The sequence below is a fragment of the Hypanus sabinus genome, chromosome 6 (genome assembly GCF_030144855.1).
Source record: "Hypanus sabinus isolate sHypSab1 chromosome 6, sHypSab1.hap1, whole genome shotgun sequence".
Taxonomy (NCBI): Eukaryota; Metazoa; Chordata; class Chondrichthyes; order Myliobatiformes; family Dasyatidae; genus Hypanus; species Hypanus sabinus.
In genome coordinates this window covers 50,531,947-50,558,615 of record NC_082711.1, presented here as the reverse complement: position 1 = coordinate 50,558,615, position 26,669 = coordinate 50,531,947, and the positions used below count along the sequence as shown (strand labels likewise).

The following is a 26,669-nucleotide window of genomic DNA, read 5'->3' as shown; positions in this document are numbered from 1 at the left end:
AGTTCAATGAAGTTTCTATGCTTAATCATATATCAGTCTCTTAGTTTATAGTTTAAACATATTGGCATTGCGTTTTATCGCTTGGGTAATCTTTTTAATAATATGTGTTCTAACGTTGGAAGTTCACTGGTGTCGTATGTATCCTGCATCGAAACCACTATCGCTTTACTATGCCGGGGAGTATATATAGATTTTTAAAGCGTGTTGATATTGGTCGAATGCCGCTTGAGCTGGAGCTGATGTGCGAAGCCGGTAAAGGGTGTATTATTTAGTGGTTTCTTTTAGGGGTAGATGGGTGGTGAGGGCGGTGCGTGGAGGCGGGGGAGGGGAGGGGGTCGGCTCTGATTACACCGACTCTAATTCCCAGGCCACCCTTAAGGAATGAGACCACGTGACGGATTGGGGCGGTCGAACTCGAGCCATTTTGGGGACGGTGTCAGTTTCACGGCACCCATCACTGGGCTTCGGGGGTATTTTTTTCCCAACTTCTACAACCGGGAACAGCCCAGCCGCCTCGCTGCCTCGGAATCAGGTAGAATCGACTGAATAAATATTGCAAGAGTACGGATTGCGCCCTGCCAGTGTGGTTGCGAGCGTTGTAGGGCAGACGTTTAACGAATGTTATTTTCTCGCTCGCTCTCTCCCTCTTCTCTCTCCCCCTGTCTCTCTTTCTCTCTCTCTCTCTCTCTCTCCTTCTCTCCCCCTCCCTCCCTCCCTCCCTCTCTCACTCTCTCTCTCTAAGCTGCAGCCTCTGCGATTGCAATTGACAGCGTCTGCAGTTCATGCAAGATGGCCGCTTGGCTGCTGTTCATTTTTTCCTCCTGATCTACAACTTTCATTGTTTTCTGCGGGGTGCACGCTGTGGCCCGGAGTCGGCGTGCCCGGGGCATGGTGTCTCCAAGGCTGCAGTGTCTAAGAAAGATCTCCCAGGTACATTCTGCCCACGGTTTGAGGCCGATTTCGCAGCTGGAAGTGCACCCGGCGCTGCCCCTCTCTCTCTTTCTCTCTCGCTCCCTCCTCTCTCGCTCTTAAGGCTGACAGCAACTCGGCGTCTATTCGCCGTCCTTATTTCCTCTCAGTTTCGTTATGCACTTTTGGAATTTTTTTGTTCGATTCTCCGCGGTGGTTGTGCTTACAGTTGTCCTGCTCGTTTGTATCGAGAGAATAATATTTATACTTTCGATCCTTGCAAGTTGGGAGGTTTGAACTGTGGCGGATTTTTACTTAGATTTCTTTGAAATCTACCCATGGTGGAAATTTGCTGCTGTGCCGTCGAAGCGTCATTACTCACCTCAGATATAAATGCAAGTTTTGACATCAAACAGGCAACCTAATGAAACGATTTTATAGAGTTGGGATCCGTACAGGATAGAGAACGTGCTTGCATGACTGTTTGGGTGACAAGTAGAGTGTGGTGTGTTTTCTGAACTTAACTTCTTAAGAGTACTTTGGATTTTGACGGTAAACATGGCGGTTGGTGGCGGTGCCCTCTCGTATTCCCGTACAGTTCTTGTAGTGTTAGGAGCAAATAAACAAACGTGAATCCCTTAAAGTTTTGTCGGGACCGACTATTGGGGTGCCAAGCGGTTCGTTTCATTCGTGTTTATTGACATTTTATATTTTAATTGGTGATCAGACCTGTATCAGATTGACAGCGGTTATTTCCAGAGAGAGCACGAGGTCTGCTGGATCTGGAATGAGTGGGAGTCAGTGTTTTCCCCTTTTTGTCCAGTTAGATTTATTAGTGCTTTCCGAGAACACGTTGGCAGCGTGTTCAGTCCTGGTCTTGTGTTGTTGATGGCGATGGTGGTGGTGCTGGTATCGGGAAGGGGTGGGGGTAGCTGGGTAGAACTGATATACAATCTGGTTATGCTTTGCTGGTGTGGACACTGAATGTATGCTGAGCAGGGAGCCACTGATTGCCTTGGAACCAAATCTTTTCTGGTTTATTCCGAGCAAGCAGTGATTGCAAAGGATGAGAAGTTGCACAATTACGCCCCGAATAGGGTCTCCAAACGCGATGCTTCTGCTAAAATTGAGGAATGGTGATTTCTGCGATGCACTTGAGAAAGTACGCTGAGAACAGGAATGTGAGAGCCGCTGAGAGCTCCATTTAGATAAACAATCTTTGTTTCTTTTTTTTATTGAATGGTTGCTCAGGGAGATCATTGAAGAAAACCAAATTGCAATATTCCCTGTGTCTGTTCATTTGGTTTCAGCAGTAGAAAATTCTGTTTCAGTAAATGACCTGAATTTTGTTTGCACTGTAGTTTAGTTTGATTGTTGCTTTCAAAAATACGTTTCTGTATAGGGAGTGTTATGATTGCGGCTGCTCTGCTTTTGTTTGTTGTGAAGAACGTTTGATTTTATAGTGTACCTCCATGCTTAAACCTCAATCTTGGTCTTCGACATCCTGGTCATTGTTTCTATTGGATATACTAGAAGAGGGTATGCAGTGTTGAGAGAGAGATTCTCTTACACCGTGTCTTCAAGATCCATGCCTCAATGGCATGTACATTGTTTATTTTCGCATTGTACTCAGATATAAAATAGAATTCTTTGTTGCTTGGAATTGGTGTGTGTACATGTCTTAAGGCTAATTGTTTACCTTGCTGTTAATAAAAAAAACGTTGGGCTTAAAATATAAATCAGAGAGACACAAAGTCCCACAGCTGAAATGAATTACCCGGCATAAACGGAAGCCCACGGGTATGTGATATAAAACACGTGTGTTTACATGGTTATATTTATGCTTTGGGTTGTCTATCCTTGATGAGGTTTTCACTGACGAAGTGGTTAATCTATTGATCAGCTATATCCCCAGCCGTTCAATTGATCTCACGTTGATAAGAGGGACAGATTCCGGGTTTGATGTTGAGAGCGGGGCGTTATGAAACACGTGGTTTGTTTTTATTTTGTTTTTCTCTCGCTCTTTCGCCGAAAGGATCTTATGACACTTGGTAGTGAGATGTCGCTAAGTATTCATTTGCGGCTACGAATAGATACGTGCGCAGGGAACTGTATGACTTCCAAGTCATTGAAAGAACGAGTATTTTTTTATGCCGTTCGAAACGTGAGCGGCGTCAGACTATCTTCATACAACGATTATTCTCAGTAAACTAACGGAGATGCCATTGAGTTCTGTTTGTTGTGTAAGACTGTCTGGTAGGATAATGAAAGGGATTCCACTGGAATCTGTATAACGTTTATATTTCAACGCCAAATGCCATACACAAAAAATAGAAATGCTGATTGTTTATATCCTGATGTTGTAGTTTGATTACTTCGAAACGTCGCGGGTCGGCGCTGTGGTTAAAATTTATTAAATCTAATATATAAAACTGCTATGAATGTATTAATCTTAAGTTCATATCGTGTGGTAGGAATAATAAATAAGTGGGACAATTAATTACTTTTTTCATCTGTCTGCTGGTGTCTGGCGTTTATTTGCCCTGGTTGGTTCTGAATATTTTGCGTCACAGTTATTTGCATGTTGTTCGTTTCTTGCTGGTTTCTTAAGAAAATGGAACTGTTTTTTTTTAACATTTGCAGAGGGCCAAATGTCCTCCAAAAGTTATGCGACGCATTGAATCCTTAATAATTCTTGTTTTCGGATAACATTAATTAATTATTAATCAATAGGCGTGCTCTATCAAAGTGATCCTCTGTTGGGAACCGCAGCTTCCCATTAGCTGCTCTGAAAAGGAGAGAGGCGTTTACAGAAGAAAATCGTGCGATCACAAAAGCCACTACTTAAAGCTAGTGTCGACGTGGAGACTATCTCAAGGAGAGCCAAAAAAAACCGATGATGTGCGCTGTGTTGGGGCTCATTTGAAATGGCGGTGAGATTTGCATGTTTAGATTGCTCGGATTGTCCTCCGGTTCCGATTTAAGTTGTAGGTTTCAAATGTGCGATATTTCCACGTGATCGCCGTGGTCTCCCCTGCAGAAGCTCGCTCTATTTTCGGTCCTTTGGCGAAATGCCAAGTATAACCCAAGTTGCTATAGTAACTGCAAGAATTGCCGAGTATGGGCACCAGCAGACGTCAATTTGCCTTTTTGATCACCAAGAATGGTCCCCGTGTTGTACACGAGCATTATTTTATTTATTACATTTGTAACGGATTGGCTTTGGTAATATGCATAACATTGTTAATATAGCACCGCGATGTTCATTAAAATATTTCCAACGAACATGTAATTGCCGGAAATGGCTTTATAGAACACAATTCTTCCTGTTTCGCTTTACGCGGTGCTGGAGTATCGTTGGTTTAATGTCAAGCAGTAAACGTCTGATTGCGAATCCAGCTGCAATGATCCCTGTAATACAAACGTGTTTTGCTACTTAAATAGTTGCTTTGTCTTACTGCGAATTTTCATCGATGCCGACACGACTTGAAACCGCGAAATGAGCCCAAAGGCATGCAGATTTCATGAAAAGAAATGTGTTTTGGTACACTCGAATGTGATAGCAAAGTCTAGAAAATGAGGGGGGGTTTATCCTTAAACACGAAGGAAACAAAGGCAATAAGAATGATTAAGTGTATTGTTCATAATTCATTGTTGTATACCTGCGTGTGGTTGCTTTGTGGCTGTTTTTAATGTAATAATCGCCGTTAGGGCGTCGGAATGGTTGCGTGTATTAGATCATAAAGTCTTTTTGATGAAGAGAACGACGCAGTAGGTCTTTCTCAATTGACCTCCTCCTATTAATCGGGACCTTCTTGGCCTGTGCTGCAGGGTTTGAACTTCAGCTTGAGAGTATTTCATTCAAAGCTACTTCAGCTTTTGGTGTATTAATAATTCTACAATGTGTTTTGTTTTTACTATTTTTCCAATTAAGAATAGGTCAGCCTAAGGAAGCAAAATGCCAGACTGTGAATATTCTGATACTTCGCTATCATTTAAGCTAACGTGATTTCACAAATCATAATTTTCTGATCAATTGTGACTTCCAATGTTTGCATATTGCTCTTATCCAGTCTGGCAGCTGCTTTATTTGACTTAGAAAGCGGTTCAAATCCAATAATATCAAGACAGTATCTTTAATATGGATTGAGATTTTATTATTTTAAAAATGTGTTTATATGAGTTATGTTTCTGTTCAGCTTTCAGAACGTGGCCATTTTAGTCCAAAAATGCACCGTACAACACGAATCAAAATAACAGAACTGAATCCCCACTTGATGTGTGTGTTGTGTGGAGGATACTTCATAGATGCAACAACCATCATTGAGTGTCTACATTCATGTGAGTATTTTGACGTGCTCTAGTACTGAAGATTGTATACGTTAGAAATGAAAAAAAGTACCGCATGAGTTAGTATATTTCAACAAACCTAACATTTCTTGTAATCTAAGCTAATATTGCAAATACTTTTTTAATTACAGTTTGCAAAACCTGCATTGTTCGTTACTTGGAAACGAGCAAGTACTGTCCTATTTGCGATGTACAAGTACACAAAACGAGGCCCCTTCTTAACATTAGGTGTGTATTCGAGTACCTGTTCTGATCATGAAACGTCGTTAAATGTATGTGTTTGAGAAGGGTAACTGAGCAATTGTGCTCTACGAATATGACATACCAGTTAAATTGATAAAAATCAGAGATTAGTTGCCTATTAGTTGGAAAGAACACCTTTTATGTGTTTATTCTATGATTGTTTTGCCCATTTGATATAGATATTTTGTGCACTGGAATCTAGGGAAATGGTAATTTTTTGTGCTTAAAAACAACTCATTTAAAATTAACTGACAATAATTGAATAATGAATGTGTTGTTTTCATTTTCTGCTTGGGTAAAAAATAAACAAAATAGGTCCAAGAACTGAGACCAATAATCTTTGATACTATTAATAAGTATTATACTTGAAATTGTAGGTAACTTCTACCAATAAAGGAATGTTTCTACCATAAACTGAAATTGGAAATGTAAGCTATTTTATCTGATAGTTCAAAGTGTTTCCATTGTTAACTGAATAAACTTTCTGCCTATTTTGTTAGGTGCCCATATTCTACTAAAATTTCACAACCAGCTAGATTTATTTACTTAAATTACTTTATTTAAAAAAAACTTTCAGTTTCTGTGAATATTATCAAGGAACCATGTGATTTAGCGAGTTCTTGGAAAGTTTAAACAAAACCATGCTAAACATATTTCACTTAAATTATTATGCAGTATTTATTAAATAGTGGGGAAAGTTCCTATAGTAAACTTAAAGAATGTTGTATTCAATTGTTACAAACTGCATAATATTATGTATAAATGAGCAAGAAAGATGCAAGACCAATGTTTTTCTGATCTGCACAAGTTCCATTGCAATTTTCAATGCAAACATTTAAATTATTGAAATATCAGGTCTGTTTCTCATTCTGTTGGGTAGTACTTATACTAGGAATTAACTACCAAATGAAAAAACCATATTGAAAGTTCTTGTTGAACATCTTTAAAATCAGCAGAATGTACTTTATTTAAGATTATGTATCTCGATTTATGTGATATTTTCTAATGTACCAAATACAGAGCAAAAATATGAAAAATAACTTACATTGTGGAACACTGGGATGTTCAAATGAAGTGGATGAATATTTGGCATTCCAAGAAATTAGTGCCATCAATAGTTCTTTTTCAGTTGCACACAATATTGACAATGCAATATGGATAAATTTATATGCTGAATAAAATATCTATGTCCTATTGTACAATATAACTATCATATTTGAATTATCTTTAGGTCTGACAAGACTTTACAAGATATTGTGTATAAATTAGTTCCTGGCCTTTTCAAAGGTGAGTTAGAAATCTGGATATAAGGTGACTTTACATGTGAATTGAGTTTGTTTTTGTCAGCTGGGCAACTAATCGCTTCTGTCTTTTTAGATGAAATGAAACGTAGAAGGGACTACTATGCAGCTCATCCCTCTGCTGACGGTAACAATGTGTTGCTAAAGTATATTTATCTTCTTTTAAAAATCAAACTTAGATTAGAAACTTTTGACAAAACACATCATTCAGAATATTCTGTATTTCACAAAATAATAGTTATACTTTTTAAAGATTTCTGTGGGTATTAGAGCAGTGCATTTGATGCATGAGAACATTTTGTTATTTTTAAAGCTTGGTGTATAGTTATTGCCAACAGTTTCAAAAGTCAATGTATAATGAAACAGCAGCATGTTTAGAGTTAGAATGGATATTCTGCTGATCCTTCAATCATCTTTTGAACTAGAGATAAGGGACTAATTGTATGCTGTTACTAAAGAGTTGAGACCATAATTGTTGTTATGAGCAAATTAACATTTTCTTTTACTAATAGAGTAATTTATTTTACCATGTGACATTTACTCATTTGCATTAAACATAAAAACATGCTACCTATCTTCTATTAGTTCAATGCAGATTATATGGGCTGAAGAGCCTGTTTCTGTGCTGTAGTGTTCTATGACTCTTAAAACAGAAAATATTTGAAATATGGACCACAGGCATGATTTCTAATTAATACAGAAGCATTGTTTGATCGATGGTAAGTACATGCTGAAGTCTGAAATCACTCCTTTATTATTCTAAATTGTACAGCAGCAAATGGCTCTAATGAAGACAGGGGAGAAGTTACCGAAGAAGAAAAGAGGATTATAACAGATGATGAAATCATTAGTTTGTCAATAGAATTCTATGAACAAAATAAGTAAGTACTGTAATAGAAATAGTGCATCATTTACTTTTCATAGTTTTGGATTTCTCTGTACTAAATTGACACTCTTGTGTAACAGAACTGAACGAAAAGGATCTGCAGAAAAAGAGAAAACTAAAGATGAGGTAATGTAGGAGTGTTTAAATGTATTAGTTTTCCACCAACATTTTCAATTTTGACTTATGTTAAGCAAGATAAACAGAGAAGTTAATATCTTTAAGATGGCCATTTTTATGTAATGAAGGTTCATGCTATTTAATTTTGTAGTAATTTCATTGTTATAGATACAATACCTTCTACCTCAAACTTCATTTTCTCCTTTCTTACTAGATGAATGACAAAAGATATTTGCGTTGCCCAGCAGCCATGACTGTAATGCATTTAAGGAAATTTCTAAGGAGTAAAATGGACATTCCCCATACCTTCCAGGTACATTGAACAATAATTCACTAAATGTACAGAGGAATGGTGATTTCTAAGAGATAGGGCTGAAAGTGCAAATAAAATAGGATGTTATATTTTAACATGAAAAATAATCTTCAAAGTTTTTATTCCTATAGACTATTTCTGGCTTTGTTTGAAATGCTGTGGGTTCAACTTCTGACAGAATATAACTAAATATTAATGCTTCATCCTAAATATTCTTTATGAAGAGATTTAGAGACAGATGTACAGTTTTGAATTGGCTGAACTTTATTTCTATATCTAAAATGGTATTGTGAAATCATTGCTGAAACTGTTTTTATTTGAATAAATTGTAAGTCAGGATGTTGTTGGAGATATTTTCAAAATGTTACCATCCAATTTTAATGGATATAAACTTGAGTACAACCATGGTGTTGATTGAGGTAGTTTTTACCAATCACAAAGGATTTGATGTAATAATAATAGATTTGATGGATGGACAAGTGGTCAGTAGTTATTTGGAGGTTGTCAAATTGATACATTTCTCACTTTATTGAATCTGGTAAATAAATTATTCATGACAGAAAGGCAAGTTTAAAACATTTTCAGATGTCAAAGTATAGTCATGGTTACGTAATGTTTTTGAAAATCTATTTTGGTTTTGAGAATTTTGTGATTTCCTACATCTTAACCATATAAGACTATAAATTCTGGTGTAATGTGAATGCATATACTTGTTAGAAAAATGTGTGTACTTGCTTCATTCTTAACAGTGTTAGTCTGTTGTGTAAAATTACCAGGACATCAAATTTTATAATGATCAAAGAAAGAAATTGGTAAGAAGCATCAATTCTAATATAGACATTTTTACTCTATTCACCTTAGATTGATGTTATGTATGAAGATGAACCATTGAAGGATTATTATACTCTTATGGATATTGCTTATATTTACACATGGAGGAGGGTAAGTCAACATTCAATTGTCAGAGAAAATTTAATCCTTGAAATTTAATCTTTGCTGATGTATTTTTAATTTTATTTCAGAATGGACCACTTCCTTTAAAATACCGAGTGAGGCCAACATGCAAAAGAATTAAGATTGGACATCAACAAGATGGATTAAATAACACCAGTGGAGATTTAGAAAGTGACTCTGGTAGTGACAAGGCTAATAGCCCATCTGCTGCACCATCTACATCATCATCACTGCCCAGTCCTTGTACTCCAGGGCAGTCTCCACATCCACATTTCCCTCATATATCTACAACTATGAATGGCTCCTCCAATCCCAATACCAACCATCAAATCCCATTCAGCAAAAACAGGCCACGGAAATCATCTGTCAATGGCTCTTCAGCATCATCAGGCTGACAATATTCATCAACAAGGTAGAACTAGGATACATGAATGAAGACCAGTTCATACCGTGCAACAATATATAGAAATGCTTAGCATTGTGACCATCATTAATACCACTGTTTTGAAGTGAGTGGATATCTGGTTCAGAACAAAAATATGTGGCTTTACTACAAATGGTTTTGACAGTCCCTTTCTGCAAGACAGCTTTCCAAATTCTGAGATGCATATTGGCAATGGATCCATGTCACTGAAATGTACTTTACACATTTTGAGGATATTTACTCACATTGGCATTGGATTTAATTAACTGCAAAGAAGACTATATTCTTAAAGTGGAAAATGAAGGAAGGAAAACTGGATGGGATTCTATTGTAAAGATGTAAGCGCTGGAAGATAATTTGTATAGTTTAATTACATTGAAGTTTACTATAACTGTATATCAACATACTTTTAATTTTGCCAAAAATAGGCATTGTGATATTGGCTGTACAGATTAAATATAGAAGGATAGTGATTTTTCACAAAGATACACACTGAAAATGAATTTTAAGAGGAATGAAGCATAGAAAGATGTATCCTTTGTAGCCATTTCACTGTGAAAAATGACTGAAAATAGATGTTGACATCTTTGGTTGTTAAATGTTTTCTCCTGCAGCATTTAGTATATGTACTACAAGAAAGTACTGAATCGATCAAGTCAGAATAAAATTGTTTTAATTATAAATAATTTTATACTTAAAGTGGGATGGACTAAGTGAATTGTCTGTAGAATAATAATATTTACTATACTTTGTGATTCTATTGACTAATTAATTTCCCAGATCTTAAAAGATGCTGAATGAATTCAAAGGTATAGTATGTACATATGGTTGCCAAACATCCAATATATTCATCATACTCTTTATTAGCACATACTACCTTTGACAATTCAGATAATCATTTCTGAATATCTTGCCCCTGTATATTACCACAAATGAATAACGTGTATTAAGGTATATAGAAATGTTTTGCTTGAAATGTTCATTTCAATTGTTTTCATTTAAATTGAACCTCCTGTCCAAAATAGTATTGACAACTTTTTAACATTTGACAGAGGTTATCTTGTTCATTGACAATTAAATGTACGTCAAACTACATTTTTAAAAATAATGTTACTTGTTTGCAATGTTTTTTTTCCTCTATAAATAATGTCATTGTTCAGCATTAGCCTGGTATCTATCCCACCCATGCCAGTGTGCAGTGCTGGGGAGGAGTCTAAAAATGTAAGAATAGATCAAGATTTTTTAAATTCCAATAATGCAATTTGAAAATACATGGTGACTGTTGGTTTTATTATAGTGATTAAAAATTAGAAATAGAATTGTTTAAAAATATTTCCATTCTCAAGTCTTTAAAAATTAAATCTCCAAAACTCAACTTAATTTGGTCCATCACAGAGCAATCAACACTAGGCACTTCAATAATGTTTCAGGTAATTTAAAAGATGGTTGCCTTCATAATAGATATAACCATGTAAAGAGTAATGTTCTGATATAGAGTTACCAATAGCTGGTAAGACAACTATCACACTGCTTATAATTGCATAATTTTCTTGCAAAAATCTCATCTCTAATTGTTTCTGTCATGATATGTTTAAACCAAATGACCGAGTGGCCTGTTATAACAATATTAATTAATGATGGGAAATGAAAGCTTCAGCTGATTTTGTATTCATGACATTTTTTGTAGGTTTGTATGTAACACATCTAAAGTGACTTTCTAAATGTCATCTTTAAAGAAAGACATTTGAGATGATGAGTGAACTGAATCCACAAGAACAGCATTGATTTAAAAGACGTTTTAGTTTTAAACTCTGTAAGCAAACGGTATTTAAGAAATAATGGGGAATTAAATCCTGTCTTAAATGCATAATGCTGCCCATCCGTTCACCTACCCAAGTCTACCTGCAACCAATATATAGTCGAGCAAGATAACCTCCCTTTCATCATGGTCGGCAGTATACACTTACCTCGCCAGACTCTTGATGATCATTTCTCCTCAAGGTGGTCCAATTCTCTGTGTGGAAAGCACGTGACAGTGTTGTTGTCTTGTGTTTTGGCGTTGTTCTACTTTCGTTGATGCTGTACCCAAGTCGGATATTTTATCCTAAATTGAAAAAAGCACAATGCAACTCGTGCTTTAATTTTATTAAAAGTCTATTAAAGTTAATGATTTTGAATTTCCTCTTAGTATTTACTTTGCCTATTTCTTCCGAAAATACTAGTGTTTGCGGAAACATCTCATTTAGCGCTCTTTCATCTAATTAATACTTTAGGAAACTGCATGTGAGCATTTCTAATGCTGTGCAAGTGACAGAAAGCAATGAGTGAATTCTACAAATTAGCATTACGTAGTAAAGAATATTGATGGTATAATTTTACCAAAGGAAAGAAGAGGCATGAAAATTTAGCGTTGACTCTAACAACGTAGAAAGTATGCAATAAGGTGAGGATACAATTGTATACATTGATATCTAACCGATTTAGCAGTCTCTGGGTATATATAGTCTTATAACAACGCTCACATGTTGATTTGTTGGGAGGCGAGGTGTCAGCAAAATGGTAGTTTAGTCTAATCGAAATCAGCAAGGTCTAGATTGCCAAAAGAAAATGTTCAGAAGTTGAGCTGCACTATGGGAATACATGCTGTCAGCTCTGAAGCTAGCAATATCTTCAATAACCCCGACAACTCCCCTTGCACCCTACCAAATGGATTTTCCCATTCATGATACAAAAAGCTTCCTTTTAAATAAACGTTGGACAGCACGACAGAAGAACAGGCCCTGTGGCCCAACAAGTGTGCGCCGACGATGATGCCGGTTCTACCTACCTGCAGACGTCAATCTCACCCTATTCACTGACTGCTTATGTGTCTAAGTGCCTCTTCAATGTGTCGTATCTGCTGTTACCACCTCCCCGGTGGCGTACTATAAGCACCAACTCTACCTGACATTGCAATACAGAGAAAATGAAAAAAAAAATTCTACAAAGACCTTCTGAACCTTAAATTTTACCCACATCCCTCTCTAAAATATTTCAAAAGTTTCTAAAATATGTTATCTGCATCCTGTATGAGTCATCTAATGAAAAGAATGTATTATAAATTCGATCGCATTATTACTTTCATCTCCATGTGAATGATTGTGTTTCCGAAGTTGGTGAAATAAGATAAACATGAATCCTTTACCTTATGGAGTTTCTTCCTTGGTTAACAATTTTTTTTAAATGGCTCGTACAAGGCAGATTTATCGATGCCAATTTTCACCCCGAGAAATTCAACAAATAGCATAATCTAACATTCGATACTTAAATGGTTAATCAAATCTCTTTCATTACTCTGACACCCACAATTGAAAACAGTTGTCAATAAGATGTTCAATCTGTGAGCGAACAATATATGAATAAAACACCCTAATGTCGATTTTGATATTGATTACTAATGTAGAGGTTGAGTTATTGCGGGTATTACATAACTGTCCCAAAAATGTATTTTTTTGGGGTTTTCTTCCCATTTACCGACAAGATCAGCAATTAACGCTAATCCTTAAATGCAGTTGTGCCAAATGGTTTGCTCAAAGGTTAAGAATCACTCATCTTAAGAATCAAGTGCATCTGGAGTCAAATGTAAGCCAGATCAAGTAAAAAGGAGAAATGTTTTCCCTATGAAGACATCTGTGAGTTAGATGTGAACGTTGCTATCACCAGGTGGTGTCATGATAAAGAAGATTTTTTTTAATTATCTTTAACTATCCTGAATTAGCCTCATATATATTCCTGAATGGCGTCGACGAGATCTGAACTCTTCTATTAATAATTTATCCAGCCTTTGGATTACCAGCCTGATATTTTAAAGGCATAGAAGTCTCTCACACTGGACTTTTTTTTAAAAACAATACTTTTGTTGCTTTATGAATTACCTTTAACGTTTCAAAGGTCATTTCAATTACACAATAGTACAAAAAAAACTATCTCCTAAACATAAGTTGTGCCAATTCATAATTCTTTTACACTAAGAAAATTTGAAGAACTGTCCACAAAAATCAAATTAATGTAACGACTGGAGTTGAAATTGTTTTAGTATCCAGCAGCCAATTGGAAGTTATACATCATGTACTTTTACAATTTATTTCTCAATAAGTCGCTAAAAATCCTTTAACTTTATTCACAGGGGGAATATAATGCGTCGGATTTGAATGAAAGATGAGTGATGTCTCGGTAAAGGAAACACAAATCACAATTATTTGAATTATCGCGGTAACAGTATCTTACCTACAGATTGATTAGGGCCCTTGAGGATCAAGCAAACGCAAATCAATAAGATTTGAGTTGATATTAAGGAGAATATAGATCACATTTCACGTATGGAAGTTATTGGTATCGCAATTAGAGCTCCCTGTACTTGTTTTTCAAGTTCAACACGTATTAGAACATATTATGAAATAATTTACTTTCTACTTTTAAAAAAAGTAATTCCTACCAACGTTGTGGCAGTGTATCAAGTTTATTCCATCTTCACGGTCTTTTGACATAGCTGAATGGATTTAATATACTGTGTTCATTCTTGTATAAATTGATGGGTAAATTGGAAGACAGGGTCAATAGTCGGACCTGAATCTGAAGGTGGAGAGGAGCACGCGAGCCACGAAAGGACACGGATTTTCTCAGCAAAGGAAGTTGGGCAGAATTAATCAAAGTCATCCTCAAACCTATAACAGTTGGACACCGTGCCAATCAGCTTCCAGAATCAGATGCACGGCGTGAATTTTCTGCTTTGCGGCAGCAGTACAATGCCAAAACAAGATGTTATAAATTACAAAAATAAACAAAATGGGAAAACAAGGTAGTGGAAACGGACCGTTAAGAAATCTGATGACGGAGGGGAAGAGGCTGTCCCTAAATCGTTGAGTATGGGTCTTCAGATTCCAGCACTTCCTTCCTGATGGTAGTAACGAGAAGAGGGAATACCCCGATGGTGAGGGTTATTAATGATGGATGCGCCTTCTGGAGACAACACTTCCTGAAGATGCCTTCGATGATGGAAAGGACTGTGCCTGTATTGCAGATCAACATATTTATTGTATTTTGTAAATGTTGTAGTTGATACGCATTTTCCTTGGGAAATACGTGTATATATTTATCGGGGGCTTCTAGGTGCGCAGTAGGAAATGGGCAGGTGCGGTCCAACAGGTTGTTCTTATCTCACGGGTTCTTCAGCTCACCGCAGCGGAAAAGCCAGAGGTTGAAGTGTAAACTCGGCGCCATATCCTGAAACCTTTCATGACATGACGGAGCACCATTCAAAACCAGCTGTACATATAAAATTTAGTTGCCATCTATGTTCGTGAAAAAAATAATCACTTTGCTGTGCCTTCAGAGCCGACAATGTCCGGCCAGTGATGTTATACGTATATAAAAATTGTGATACGGAGTCTCCACTTGAAAATCGAGTATTATTTGTACTTCCATTTGAAGAGACCTGGGAGCAGAGCTCTTTTATATAACGCTGGAGATTTTGTTTTTGTTAGGGTTTCATAAGTAAACTGGAAAAAAAAGACAAGTTCGTTTTTATTGAGATTCTAACAAAAAACATAAAGCATGATATGCGTACCTTAGACATAATTCATCAAAATTTTAAGTAAGTGTTTTAATCAGATAGCTGCTTCCTGTTTCCGTTATCAGTAGTGGGTAACGTTCTCGTCTCATGCAAGCACTTTTTTAGCTCTTTGCTCAACGAGCGGATTTCCTTTTCTTACAAACAAGCTGTTTCTTTTTCTGATGTGTACAGAGCTCAGTGAACGGTCGTTAATAACCTATCATCGTTTATGTGAGACGTTTTCAGGTAGTGGCAGCTATTTGTATCCTTGGCATTTAGTAGCAACTTTCCAGTTGAACATCTTTAAGTAGAAAGGACTTGATTTAAATGCCATGCAAGTAATTGATGTTGAAAATCGATATAGGAAGTCAATAGGCTGTAGCAATGTTCATATAATTAGAACCAGTCGCCTTTTTTAAGTTGCTCTAGGGTCCTTCAAACTGTTTGCATTATCTTTCTATGAAATAAACCCGCAGGATTGTTCATTTAATCCGTCAGCAGGCGGGCTAACTTTTCACCTACACGTTTCCTTCTCTTTTAATGACAAAGGAAGGTCGTTCTTTACGACCCGCAAAGCGGCCGCTCGCTCGTCACGTGATATTTTTTGGCGGGCGCCTCGGCCGGCTCGGGCGCTGGAGTCGCGTCGGAAAGGGCCGCAGCGCGCCTGCGCACTGGCTGCCTGCGGCGCAGAAGGCAACGGTCAAACCTCAGGGGCTGCCGGGCACGAGGCGCCGCTGCGCGACTGCTGGTCGCGCCCCGGTCCGATATCGCTATCAAAAAGGAATTACATGTCTGCAATAATGTCCATCTTCAGCAATAATTATCGCTGAGCTCCTCACAATACGTACACATTTGTAAGCTCAGCAGCAAAATAGCGCTTCTTTGTCCTATATTTCTCCCTTACAGAATTCAGGAGAAAAAACATTAATGACTTCGAAGTCAATGCAAAGAAAGAAGTATTCGAGCAGCAACGTTAATTCTACTCGCTGCAATTTAGAGACTGGGAAACCTTGAAATTTGGCAACACTCAGGGTTACATTTGTGGTGTTTAGATTAGCACGAGGTGGGGTTGGCTTGACGTCGTACTAAATGCACTAAGGGTTTTAATACGTGAACAGGAACAATATTGTCGCATACTGTATCAGCTTTAATCCTGGCGGAATATCAGACTGTAATTACTCAAATGCAGTACGAAACCATTGTTTGAAATATTTGAAATTGTGCAGGGGAGAAAATTAGCTTCAACTGTACCTAATTATTATGCTTAAATTGAAAGTTTTAACTACAGCTAATGCGTGTTAACTTCCTTTCTGGAACCCAATATCAAAAGTTCACAGGTGGTCGCCGAAAGTTAGTTGTGATCATCTTGTCATCTGTATACTGCAGGAACTGACCAATGCCATGGACTTACTTGCCTAAAGTATAAATCAGTTTCCTTGATGAAATTTTAATGTAATTTCCAATTTCCTCTTTAGTTAGCATTGGCAGTGACAAATGGAATTGCAAATCGATGCGTGTTATCTCTTTTAACCCGTCTTCAAGCTGTCTAGCATTGCACTCAGAGAAAAAAAGATTCTTACTGTAAAATAATAAATTTGTCCAGGTTTAGTACGTATTTGGATATTCATAGGAAATAAGACAATTAAATAAATCTTTATTAAAATAACTATTGCGATCGTATAATGTCATTGATTTAAATAAAACAAACCTTGTCTTTTAAAAACGACACTGCATATAAACGTTTATTGATCAATTTTCAAGCTTTAGACAGCATTCTTTTTTCTGACTATTTAACTAGTGAAGATCCCATATGGCCAAAACTGGACATGCAGTCGGTTGTTCCGAAATGCTGGGGGATTCCTGTACAGATGTAACGTTCGGATTTACTGGTGCAGTCTTACTTGTTATTAAACATAAATAGATTGTGACTGCGAATGACTTTGTGTGTTTCGAACTTCACTAGCATTGGAATGTCGCCGAGACCCCCCTCATTGTCGTTACTTTCCGTTTGATTTGGAGATTCATCAACGCATTTGGCTTGTACACACGTGATGATTTGGTGATGCTGCAAAACTTACGTTAGACTATTATGAAAACAATGTCCAGTATAAGTCGGAAACCCAAATAACACATAACAAATTTCAAAACCAAAATCACGGAAGTTTTATTATCACTACCAAGCGTTTGATTGTTGTTGGATCTGTCACTAAGCAATGCCAAACCCCAAAGATTTTCATCTCACCGTTTTACATGCGCTGCCACTTTATATTTAGATATTCAATCAGCACGGTCCAGACATTCATAAAAACGCATGTCCTATGATTTGACGAATTCATATATTATTAGCTGCAAGCTTACAATATTGAATAAAGTATTTGCAACATAGCTTTTTGCATGTTTGCATGTGTACTATGACGAACCAAATGTAATTCATCTTAAATTGGACATGACATTGTTTAGTTCAGAAATTGACTCAAACCGCGTCTGAACAGAACAAACGTCCTAAAGCCAGCAGTCACGTACTAGTGTCCGGTATAGTTTCACATATGGACTTGTGATTCGATTTTTTAATCAAAGTTTCGAAAAATAAATATAGCATTCTTCGTGAACTGGGAGATTTTAACAATACAAAGCGCAGAAATCATAGATTGCGAAAACCATGTATTGTCTTTGATCGCAATTGCTATGATTTTGTGGGTCCAGTTAAAAGAAGTGGTGTTATATTTAATAAAGTTTCTTTCACATTTCAGACAACGGCTTGAAACCAAAGGCTCGTTTATAGAGATATGTATGTACACAGGTATCTTTGCTGCAGTCTATAAAAAGTATCGAATGCCAAACATGGCATTTTACCTATTTTCATTTCCCACACTGTTGTAAGACATCAGTTTTACAAATTGCAATGCAGCACTATTACAAGTGTGAGAATGTTCCCGTGCGTTCCTTACTCATATGTCGCCGATTAATTGACTGTAATCTCTTAAACAAGCAGTAGCAACATCTGTGGTGACTGAGTGTCGTTTGTTGATTTATTTTTGTCCAGTAAAGTAGTTTAAACCCGCTGTAAACTTCAGATATGTGTGTGGCTTACAGTTTGCGCAAAGGACACAAATCGTGGGATTTGTAGCTGACTTGTTTATAAACGGCAAATATATATTCGTTTGTCAATAAGCAATGTTCAAGCAGAAAATTTTGTTATTCCTGTATTTAAAATAAGGGAATTAAAAGTAAATTATTCAGATTTGAGACGACATTCCAACCCATTCTCCCAAGGATGTAATTGTTTTTTTTTGGAAAATCCTTAAAGCTTACATTTCTCTTTATTTTCCTTCTCGTTTTATACTTTAGCCAACAAATTGTCAAGAAAGATCTATACATATGAATTAATCATAATCTAAAAGACTTGATTTTAGCCACTAATTGTGATGGTATGTGGCCGATGCCGCTTTACTTCGTGTTACCCGCAGAGTATCGGTAGCTTTGTTGTAGTTCTTCAGCACTCGAATGTAGAGTCAGCATTCCAGCCTTTCAAGTCTCTGCGAGATTCTACTTCTGGGGCCCTCTCAAAAAGATCAAGTTTCACTTGAAGAAGATGTGCCATGTTTAACTTCCAAAAGGGCATTATCACCTAAATTAGTGAGAAAACTGCTTTGGTCCATGATACTTCTTACGTTCCATTTCCTACCATCAGATGTCAGGAATACAAAGTTCGTAATGATACCTCTAGCTATTACGTTCTACGTAAACTGACTCTGTTTTACTACTCGTAACCCGCGCTGTCTAAAAGACCGATCACCTCTGCCTAAATGTATTAACACAAATACTGCAAAAGCAAAGCTTTTAAAAAAAAACCCTACGAATGAAACAAAAATTGAAAACTTTGAAAACACTTACAAACAAATAGAAAGAACAGGGAAGTTATATTGTCAGATATCATCCTCCTTCAGGAATATTGTGTTTTTCTTCTTCCCACGTCTATAGCCATTAGTCAAGAAGCGTTTGCACACATGCAAATAGACGGTGATTGGCACCTTACATACTTGAATGTTCATTTTTAAAACCTACCACCAATTAAAGCAGCCTTTTAGTGATGCGATATATCGCTCAGATGAACGATCAGGTAAAAGATGCATTTGATCTTTCAGCTGGACCGACCCTTTCCATCTTATAGTTCGCGTATACATAATAATATATTATGTGTCTGGAGTTGGAGTAAAACACCAGGCACCCTCGCTTTCACGTCACAGACAAATTACTTCAACCAATCATGAAGGAACCCTGAAAACTGATACTTGATTTTGTCACTTTTCACAGTAAAACGGATAGGTTCATTGCGCAATCTGGGACAGTCAATGTTTAATTACGGCGTGAAGGGATACAATGAATACAGACTTTGTCATTCGGTTCATTTTATTTCCATTTTTATAGGTAGCTAAAATAGTAGCATTTCTGATAGTAGTTCCACCAAAGGTGAATTCCCAATGCAGGACGACACACGAGCCCAGTAGGCGAAGGCTTCTTTCTGCCTGATGCGCTAATTATTCTCACTTCGCATCTTTTTTTCAGTGGTTAGTCAGTAAAGCGATGACAGATGGCTCTTCGCCCTTTCAGTTGAGGGGGAGGGGAAAAAGAAGAAAGGAACAATTTAAAATCGGAAACAAAATATTTTGATTTGGATTATCTTCGGTTTTCGTAACGGGTGACTCATAAAGAGAATTCATTTTGCCATTTTTTAAAAAGTAATTAAATAAAGGCAGGTGTGTTGCCTGTTTTAAATTCACACCAGAAAGCCCGTAAATTTGGGAGTGATTATAGTTTCTGTTTTAAAGTTAGATTTTTGAAGAAATATTCGGCTATTTTCAGTCGGACAGGCTTTGCAGATTCTGTGCGCAGACGGCTAAACAATCGATGACGTGACGCATTTTGAACAGAGGCTGCCGCGGAACTTCCGGGGCCTGCACGCAGCTGTGCGACCCAGGCAGCCCGAGTGCCAAGTACAGATTTTTGTTTATTTCATCAATGAACCTTGAAACTCGAGTCCCACGGGACAACTTTATAAATTCCAGAGGGTTACGACGTTCTCCGTTGGGGCCAGTACTTCATACCTCTAATTTTAAGTTACCTCTGTGATTAAATACCTCCTCTAATCTTTGTCCCTTCAATATATCTAGCCCCCCCCCCATTAAACCCATAGGGGTTCGTGCACTCAGGTCGAAGCACCACTGGCGAATCCTACTCTCAACTAGCCGTGAAATAATAGAAAATGAAAATGTCTTTCCTTTCTGGTCTTTCCTAACACCATAAAATGCATTTCGCGGTTATTCGCTCACATATGTCTTAAAGCGGAATACTACCGCAAGACATATTTTCTCTAAAACCAAGAGGAAAAAGTACGATGTACAGCCTTTGCATCAATATGGAAAACCCTAACCAGTTAGAATGCATCTAATGGGATTCAAACTCCAATGCTCTTGCAGTAACACAACAAACCGGAACGAGGCCGACTTTAAAAAGTGTTGAGTATATTGGATTCCGGATATTTAAACGATGGAGGTCAAAACAACTCAATACTACATGTAGTGCACGTTATCCTAGACTGTCCAGTTACAGGGAATAAACCAATGAGGAGAGCGTCATGCACATCTCAGCTGCCGACGCCTAGCAGCGAGAAGTGTCGAGATGCAACCATGACCTGAAATGATATATTTCGCAAAGGTCCCTTTACTAGAAAATGCCAAGAAGAAGTTGGCTCATATGCGTTAGGTAGAAGCAATGGGGGAGCCAGACTGGTGTCTTTCGTAGAGCGCGAGAACCGAGAGCAACCTACGTTTTGCGGTCTGGCCCTTCAACATTTATCCAGAAATAGAATGGGACAAATAATTCAAAGCCTCGATGAGAAACTACGGCTTTTGTAATCTGTGCATGGTACATTGAGTCATCGAATAATTCAGCACGGAAATAGGCCTTTCGGCCCACTGCCTACTATGACTTTATTTCTGTTTGCATGGCTTCATTACAGCGAGAAGATTTGTTTCTGGGATTATCTTACTGGTGTGCGTTCTGCTTTCTCGAAAATTCTCAACTGATGTAAGTTGAATTGCAGTCAAACAAATAATTGAAGAACAAACACAGAAAATGTTGGAAACACCCAGAGAGTTAAGCAGCGTCTGTGGAAAGAGAAACAGCAAACATTTCAGGTGACTTACAATCATGCATTAATTATCAGTTTCAAGATGCTTCGTGTCCATTGAACTACTTTATAATACAATGATTGCTATACCGGCGGGTGTGGCAAGCCGTCCTGTAATGAACAAGGACTAATTTAGCTTAATCGTAATGTAAACAATATTGATCAGAATGAAACGTGATAAACACTGGGATTAGGCTGGAGGTCCTGTTCACATCATCTTTAGTTTCAGACAGAATCCAGAATTGCAAGTTCGCACTTTTTTCTTTCTGATTTCCACTGGTTGTATTATTGGCCACAGTTCTGCACCAATTGCACTCCAAGTGCTCAATGGTTGCGCAGTTCACCGTGCTCTCTGAAGGCTGTAGCTGAACATAACGTGGAGGGATGGAGGCATTGAGTTATGGAGGCATCGTTATCTCATTTTCATTACGCTGCTAGTAAAAACTGCACAACGCTTTACAGTGCCTCAAAATATGCAGCTATACTGCACCAAATAAATGATATTATAATCTGTTTCTCTTGAATATTGCCGCCGATACAAACTGGTTGCTTTCAGTTGAGACTACTGTCACCTTTGGAAGCACGACTCCAGAGAACTAAACTGCGTTGTTCCGAACGAACGGAAACCAACAGAGTTAGGTACTGTTAACCGGACCTCTTTGTTTTCAGAAATTAGAGGGGGAAAAAAAGACAGAGAAACTTTCCCTTCATTAGCATTGGGTGTATACCGCTCCAAAGATGCACCACGTCATGAAGAATTGCATTTTATAAACATTTTAGCTATAGGGTTGGGAACTGACAAATCGGAAAATCTCACGACTTCGAACTAGCAAACGGGGGATTTTTTAAAAAAAATACGCATCCAATGTAGTGAATGATAATCACGTCGCTTCGTGGGCGGTTTCTGATGTGCAATAGGAAAACCCAGCCCAACGGGCAAGTATAAATATGATGACACTGCTTTCTTTTTCCACCATGTGAAATGACATTATCTTGTAAAATTGTAACTTTCAGTCGAGGTGGGTCTAAGAAAAAAATTAACAAATTTGAGGGGAAAAACAGCGATTCTCTTCATTCCGTGAGTTGTTCCGATTTCATATTTATTGTTAGTTTATAACTTAGTCATTTTGCGAATAAATTGTGCCACTGTGAATAAAACATGCGATTAAAGCTATCGATGAAACCTTTATGACTCACATAGAATTAATTTAAAAATCTTTTCTAAGCGAAGTAGAAATATATTCGTTTTACTGCTGCTGGCAAGTTCAAGATTATACTTACATTACCAGGCATTCTTTACCTAGTCAGAAATAAGGATGGATTCAAGCACGTCTGTACGACCTATTCTGTATCATTGTGACACTTATTTGCTTTTATATACAGCCTAACAGAGCGAGAAATAAAATTCAATTACCTCCTCACCTTCCAGTCGCCCACTAGTCTCCTCCCACGCACAAGACCTTAAAGATGCTTCAGTAAAACTTTCCGCTTCATTAACACTGCACAATGATTTGACTGGTTGTACTCTGCATCGCCTATTCGCATTTAAATTGATTGTGTGGTCATTATTTATAATAGAAGGAAGAACGAATATAGTATTGGAAAAATAGTGGCGTACAGGAAACGAGAAAACAGCGCACAAACTTAGAAAAAGTGGCGCTCCAAAAATACGTAAGAACGTGCAGTGTAAGACGTAGCTATAAGCGTCACGTTTAATCCAAGTGAGACAGCTTTTTTAAAAAAAGATTAATTTTAACTGTAGTTTCATTTCCCAAATGCAGGTCATCTGATGGGACCCAATTCTTAAATTTCCTGTTCCTCTGCGTGGTGGGAGGCAGAAAAGAAGGGTTAAAGAAAGGACCAGCCAAATATCAAACTTTCGGTACCTAAATTTGGCATTTGATTTACAAACCTTGTGTTTTTTCTTCTCTGGTTGGGAGTCGGATATCTGCAAGGAAGATAGGTAATTGCATATGTAGCGGCATAATATTAGATTTCGGAAATGAGATTACTCCATTCCAAAACGTATTTCTATACAAGCATACTTTAGGTATCAATCGACCAACTCAAATACACTTTTTTGACAGCGCAGTATCAATAAATGTTGTTTAAAATTTTAATCAATTTATTCATTTGCTTATGTTTCCTCCAACCACTTAACTATGTTTTTAAAGTAACACGTAAACTATGTATTTCAACGGCAAAGATGAACCAATGTTTTCCGTTTGTTCGAAATAGGATTTAATTGACGTTTTAAGTTGATTTCTTCCTGTAACTGATAGGTTAGGAACCATGCTTATGATCTAGTTTAAAGCTCCAAGGGTAGATGATAAAAACAAGATAATCTGCCGATGGTGGAAATCCAAAGCACCATACACAAAATGGTGGAGGAACTCAGCAGGTCAGTCAATATCCACGGAAATGAACCAAGAGTCGACGTTTCGGGTCAAGACCCTTCTTCAGCAGTTGTGTATGAGGCGTAAATTATGCTGTTTTGAAAAATATGTTCCAGGTGTTTAAAAGACAAAGATAACACAAATAAATGACGTACAGTAACAGTAGAAACTAATTTTTGTTTTCCCCAAACTGTAAAGTTTAGAATTTCTGCGTATGTTAAACGATTGAGTTTACGGGAATTAAAATATTGCAGCCATTTCATAAATATACCTGGAAGTGCTATTAGTATCTCAGTTGGTTGGTACTGCTTGATAAGGAAAATAAGTCAAAACAATATTAAAACAAGTTAATTAAAAAGTCAAATGAATGACATTATGACGAAAATGTTACATTATCTATGCTGCCTCGCAACAATGCTCTGTTCCACTCTCTGCCGCTCCAACTATGTCGTTCCCAGCTTCTACACCCCATTCCTACCAGTCCCATTCGCCCTCTCCTAAACCAAGTTATGTTCTACATTTTCTTTTTTTTACACTAATTTTTATTGCAACACCAACAAATTACATTCAATACAACCAGTTGCCGATTACATTTTGACTGTTTAACCCAGCCAGCCCCGACCGTCATCCACATCCCCCTCTCCACCCCTCTCCCCTTTATATTCTACATTTTCTGAATATTTATTTTGACTTAGCTAATTGCTTTTAAAAGTTAAAATTCCTCGTATATGGACATAATAAATCTTTATAATGAAATCATCACCGGTAAAGAAAATGCCCAATGAATCGGAGCATTCTTGCCTTGTTTCCTCAGCTACAAGTGTTAGAAGAAACCGGATCAATTAACGCACTAATATTACAAGTGAACATTGAACAGGATGGGATGTTATCACCAGGAACCCTATCATTACCGTAGAGTTTCACGAGTAAACTTGATGGGCAGAATGCAAAGTATGTTGAATAATCGAATTCCTAAACAAAACAGTTTCACTTCGGAAATTCACCTACGTGTCCATTTCATGCCAATTTGATACTTTCTACCTGGATGGCTTTGAGTTTAACCCAGCAATCTACAAACATCCACGAAGCAAATGCAATACTTCGTGCTTTATCCTATTTTAATTATCAGCCAATAAAAGCATAAAATATTTTTTAGCAGTAATTTCTTGGTATAATTTTGTTATTTTCCAGACCACGAATTGTTCAAAACCGGCAAGTTATATGTTTGTATTTATATCAAACTAAGTGAAAAAGCATGGGTTTCAGATACAGACGTAAATTACGTGTAAAATAAGTTTCACTTTTCTATAATAACATGTTATTATTTGACCACAAATTTGCTTGAAACCTTGACATCTGTTTACCAATATTATATTAAAAAGTTTTCAGGATACTACCAGGCGAAGATAACTATTTGAATGTTATTACAGCGGTATTTATATTGTGTCATGATAGCATATTTGAGTGGAGACCTGGATGTTATAATAATAAAATTAAATTAATTAAGGAGAGGCGAATGGAGACCTAGATTTTTTAAACGTTCTTCGGTAGGTCGGGATATGAGAGCTTTCATTGTATATAAATTTATCAGGAGCTTGGTATGGCTAATAACTATTATCGACCCAATACCCACAATCGCCAACATTCAGCACTGACAAAATGGATAATCATTAACAAAATATTCCTTTGTTCTTTCCATCTGTGATACGAGTTAACGGAGAAGAAATCCGCAAAACTTTTTTTATGAATAGAGTAATGTAAACGACAGACATAATAAAACTAAATATAAAATTAGATATTAAATAGACGAAAACATTGCAATTCTTCAAACCCTAAGCATTCATCTCAAGTTGACCTTTCCTATTTTACAATATTATGGAAAATCGTTCACTAAATGCCCATGAGAACGTTTCAGAACTGTTTTTCATGAATACTACATAAATAATTTGCTTAGTTAATACAATACAGCTGTTCCATTTTCAAATATAGGGAAATCTCTCAATTGCAGTAGTCGGTAATTTAGTTTTATAATCTGCGCCGCGCATTGTTTTTTTACTATCACAATCTAGTGGATTACAACTATTCAATCTTTAGAATGTTATTGTTGTATGATATCAATAACAGACAAGTAATAGTTAAATCGAACTATTTACAGAATGCAGCAGACCTCTGATGTACATTTCGTCCGACCTCCTTAAGTAGCTATCTCATTACGACAAACCCTGCTGATTGACAGGCTGGCCAGTGAGTTGTGTTTCGGCAGCTCCATGGCGTGACGTCTATATAACAGGGGTGGGTCTTGAAAAGCCAGTCGTTGCGTACTTACTTACTCCAGAAGCGGGCTAAGATAGCACCAGAACCACCGGAACTATTGAACTCATACACTTTTATTTTGACCCCACAATACTTAGGAAACATGCGCGCACACACACACACACAGTAGCTCATCAAATAAAACCTTTTAATTTGAAGGTAAGTTATTTCAAACAGTTTTGTACCAATGATTAAGGAAAGACTTTAATATGATTGGAAAACCGTGACAAATTGTATTTAAACATCAGAACGAGAACAAAACTAAACCGTGGCTTTTCGCGAAGCTAGTGTCTGCGCGTTGCGAACTCTGCGTTTGCGCCTGCGTCATCTGCGTAGGCTGGAGTGCAGATCTAACAATTGTTTTCCAATGCCTCACTCAGGTGCGACCCCCTGAACTCTGCAATGTCCTCTATACTGGTGCCTCTCTGAATATGCAGTTGCAAATCATAATTGTAGTAGGTTTTAGTACAATTTTCATGCGTTGGTCTTTAGGAGTATTAACGATGGGATAGAAGGAGATATGAACAGGGAGCATAGAGATTAGTCCAGCAATACATTTATCAAAGCATCGTTAGAATCTCCGGGAAAAAATCCTTTATTGTGGACAGTGGAGGCGTCCTTCGGGCATCAGTAAATGTGACCGAATGCAGTAAAAACGGAATTAAAACGTGCTTACTTTTAAA

The 26,669-nt window shown here is 37.2% G+C and overlaps 2 protein-coding genes and 1 long non-coding RNA gene across 6 annotated transcripts in view; 2 read left to right on the top strand and 1 right to left on the bottom strand.

Moving 5' to 3' along the window:
- The first annotated feature begins 399 nt into the window (after window positions 1-399).
- On the top strand, window positions 400-11,678 carry bmi1a (bmi1 polycomb ring finger oncogene 1a). Of its 4 annotated transcripts, none has more exons than XM_059972104.1 (11): window positions 403-532; window positions 3,643-3,842; window positions 5,109-5,250; window positions 5,391-5,487; window positions 6,734-6,789; window positions 6,880-6,930; window positions 7,576-7,684; window positions 7,770-7,815; window positions 8,021-8,119; window positions 8,981-9,061; window positions 9,142-11,678. In XM_059972104.1, the coding sequence occupies exons 2-11, from the start codon at window positions 3,837-3,839 to the stop codon at window positions 9,466-9,468; spliced, it is 1,014 nt and encodes a 337-aa protein (XP_059828087.1). In that variant the 5' UTR covers window positions 403-532; window positions 3,643-3,836; the 3' UTR covers window positions 9,469-11,678. The 4 variants fall into 4 exon arrangements, with proteins under 4 accessions (XP_059828088.1, XP_059828087.1, XP_059828085.1 ...); XM_059972103.1 differs by lacking the exon at window positions 403-532 and adding an exon at window positions 577-930; XM_059972105.1 differs by lacking the exon at window positions 3,643-3,842 and having other exon boundaries at window positions 400-532.
- A 7,818-nt stretch (window positions 11,679-19,496) lies between these two features.
- On the bottom strand, window positions 19,497-22,929 carry LOC132395458 (uncharacterized). The gene is made up of 3 exons (XR_009512618.1): window positions 22,692-22,929; window positions 21,137-21,254; window positions 19,497-19,691 (listed from the first exon to the last, which is right to left on the bottom strand). It is a non-coding gene; the product is annotated as an uncharacterized LOC132395458 (long non-coding RNA).
- A 3,075-nt stretch (window positions 22,930-26,004) lies between these two features.
- The window catches only part of spag6 (sperm associated antigen 6), a 140,325-nt gene continuing 139,660 nt past the window's right edge, over window positions 26,005-26,669 (top strand). The window contains exon 1 of the mRNA XM_059972100.1: window positions 26,005-26,145. The gene's annotated coding sequence lies outside the window, so the exon portion shown is untranslated. The remainder of the gene's footprint in view (window positions 26,146-26,669) is intronic.

Coding starts and splice junctions, on each gene's coding strand:
- bmi1a (XM_059972102.1), top strand. CDS start 889: ATGGTGTCTCCAAGGCTGCAGTGTCTAAGAAAGATCTCCCAG. Junction 6,931..7,575: donor AGCTCATCCCTCTGCTGACG/GTAACAATGTGT, acceptor TAAATTGTACAG/CAGCAAATGGCTCTAATGAA. Junction 9,062..9,141: donor ATATTTACACATGGAGGAGG/GTAAGTCAACAT, acceptor ATTTTATTTCAG/AATGGACCACTTCCTTTAAA.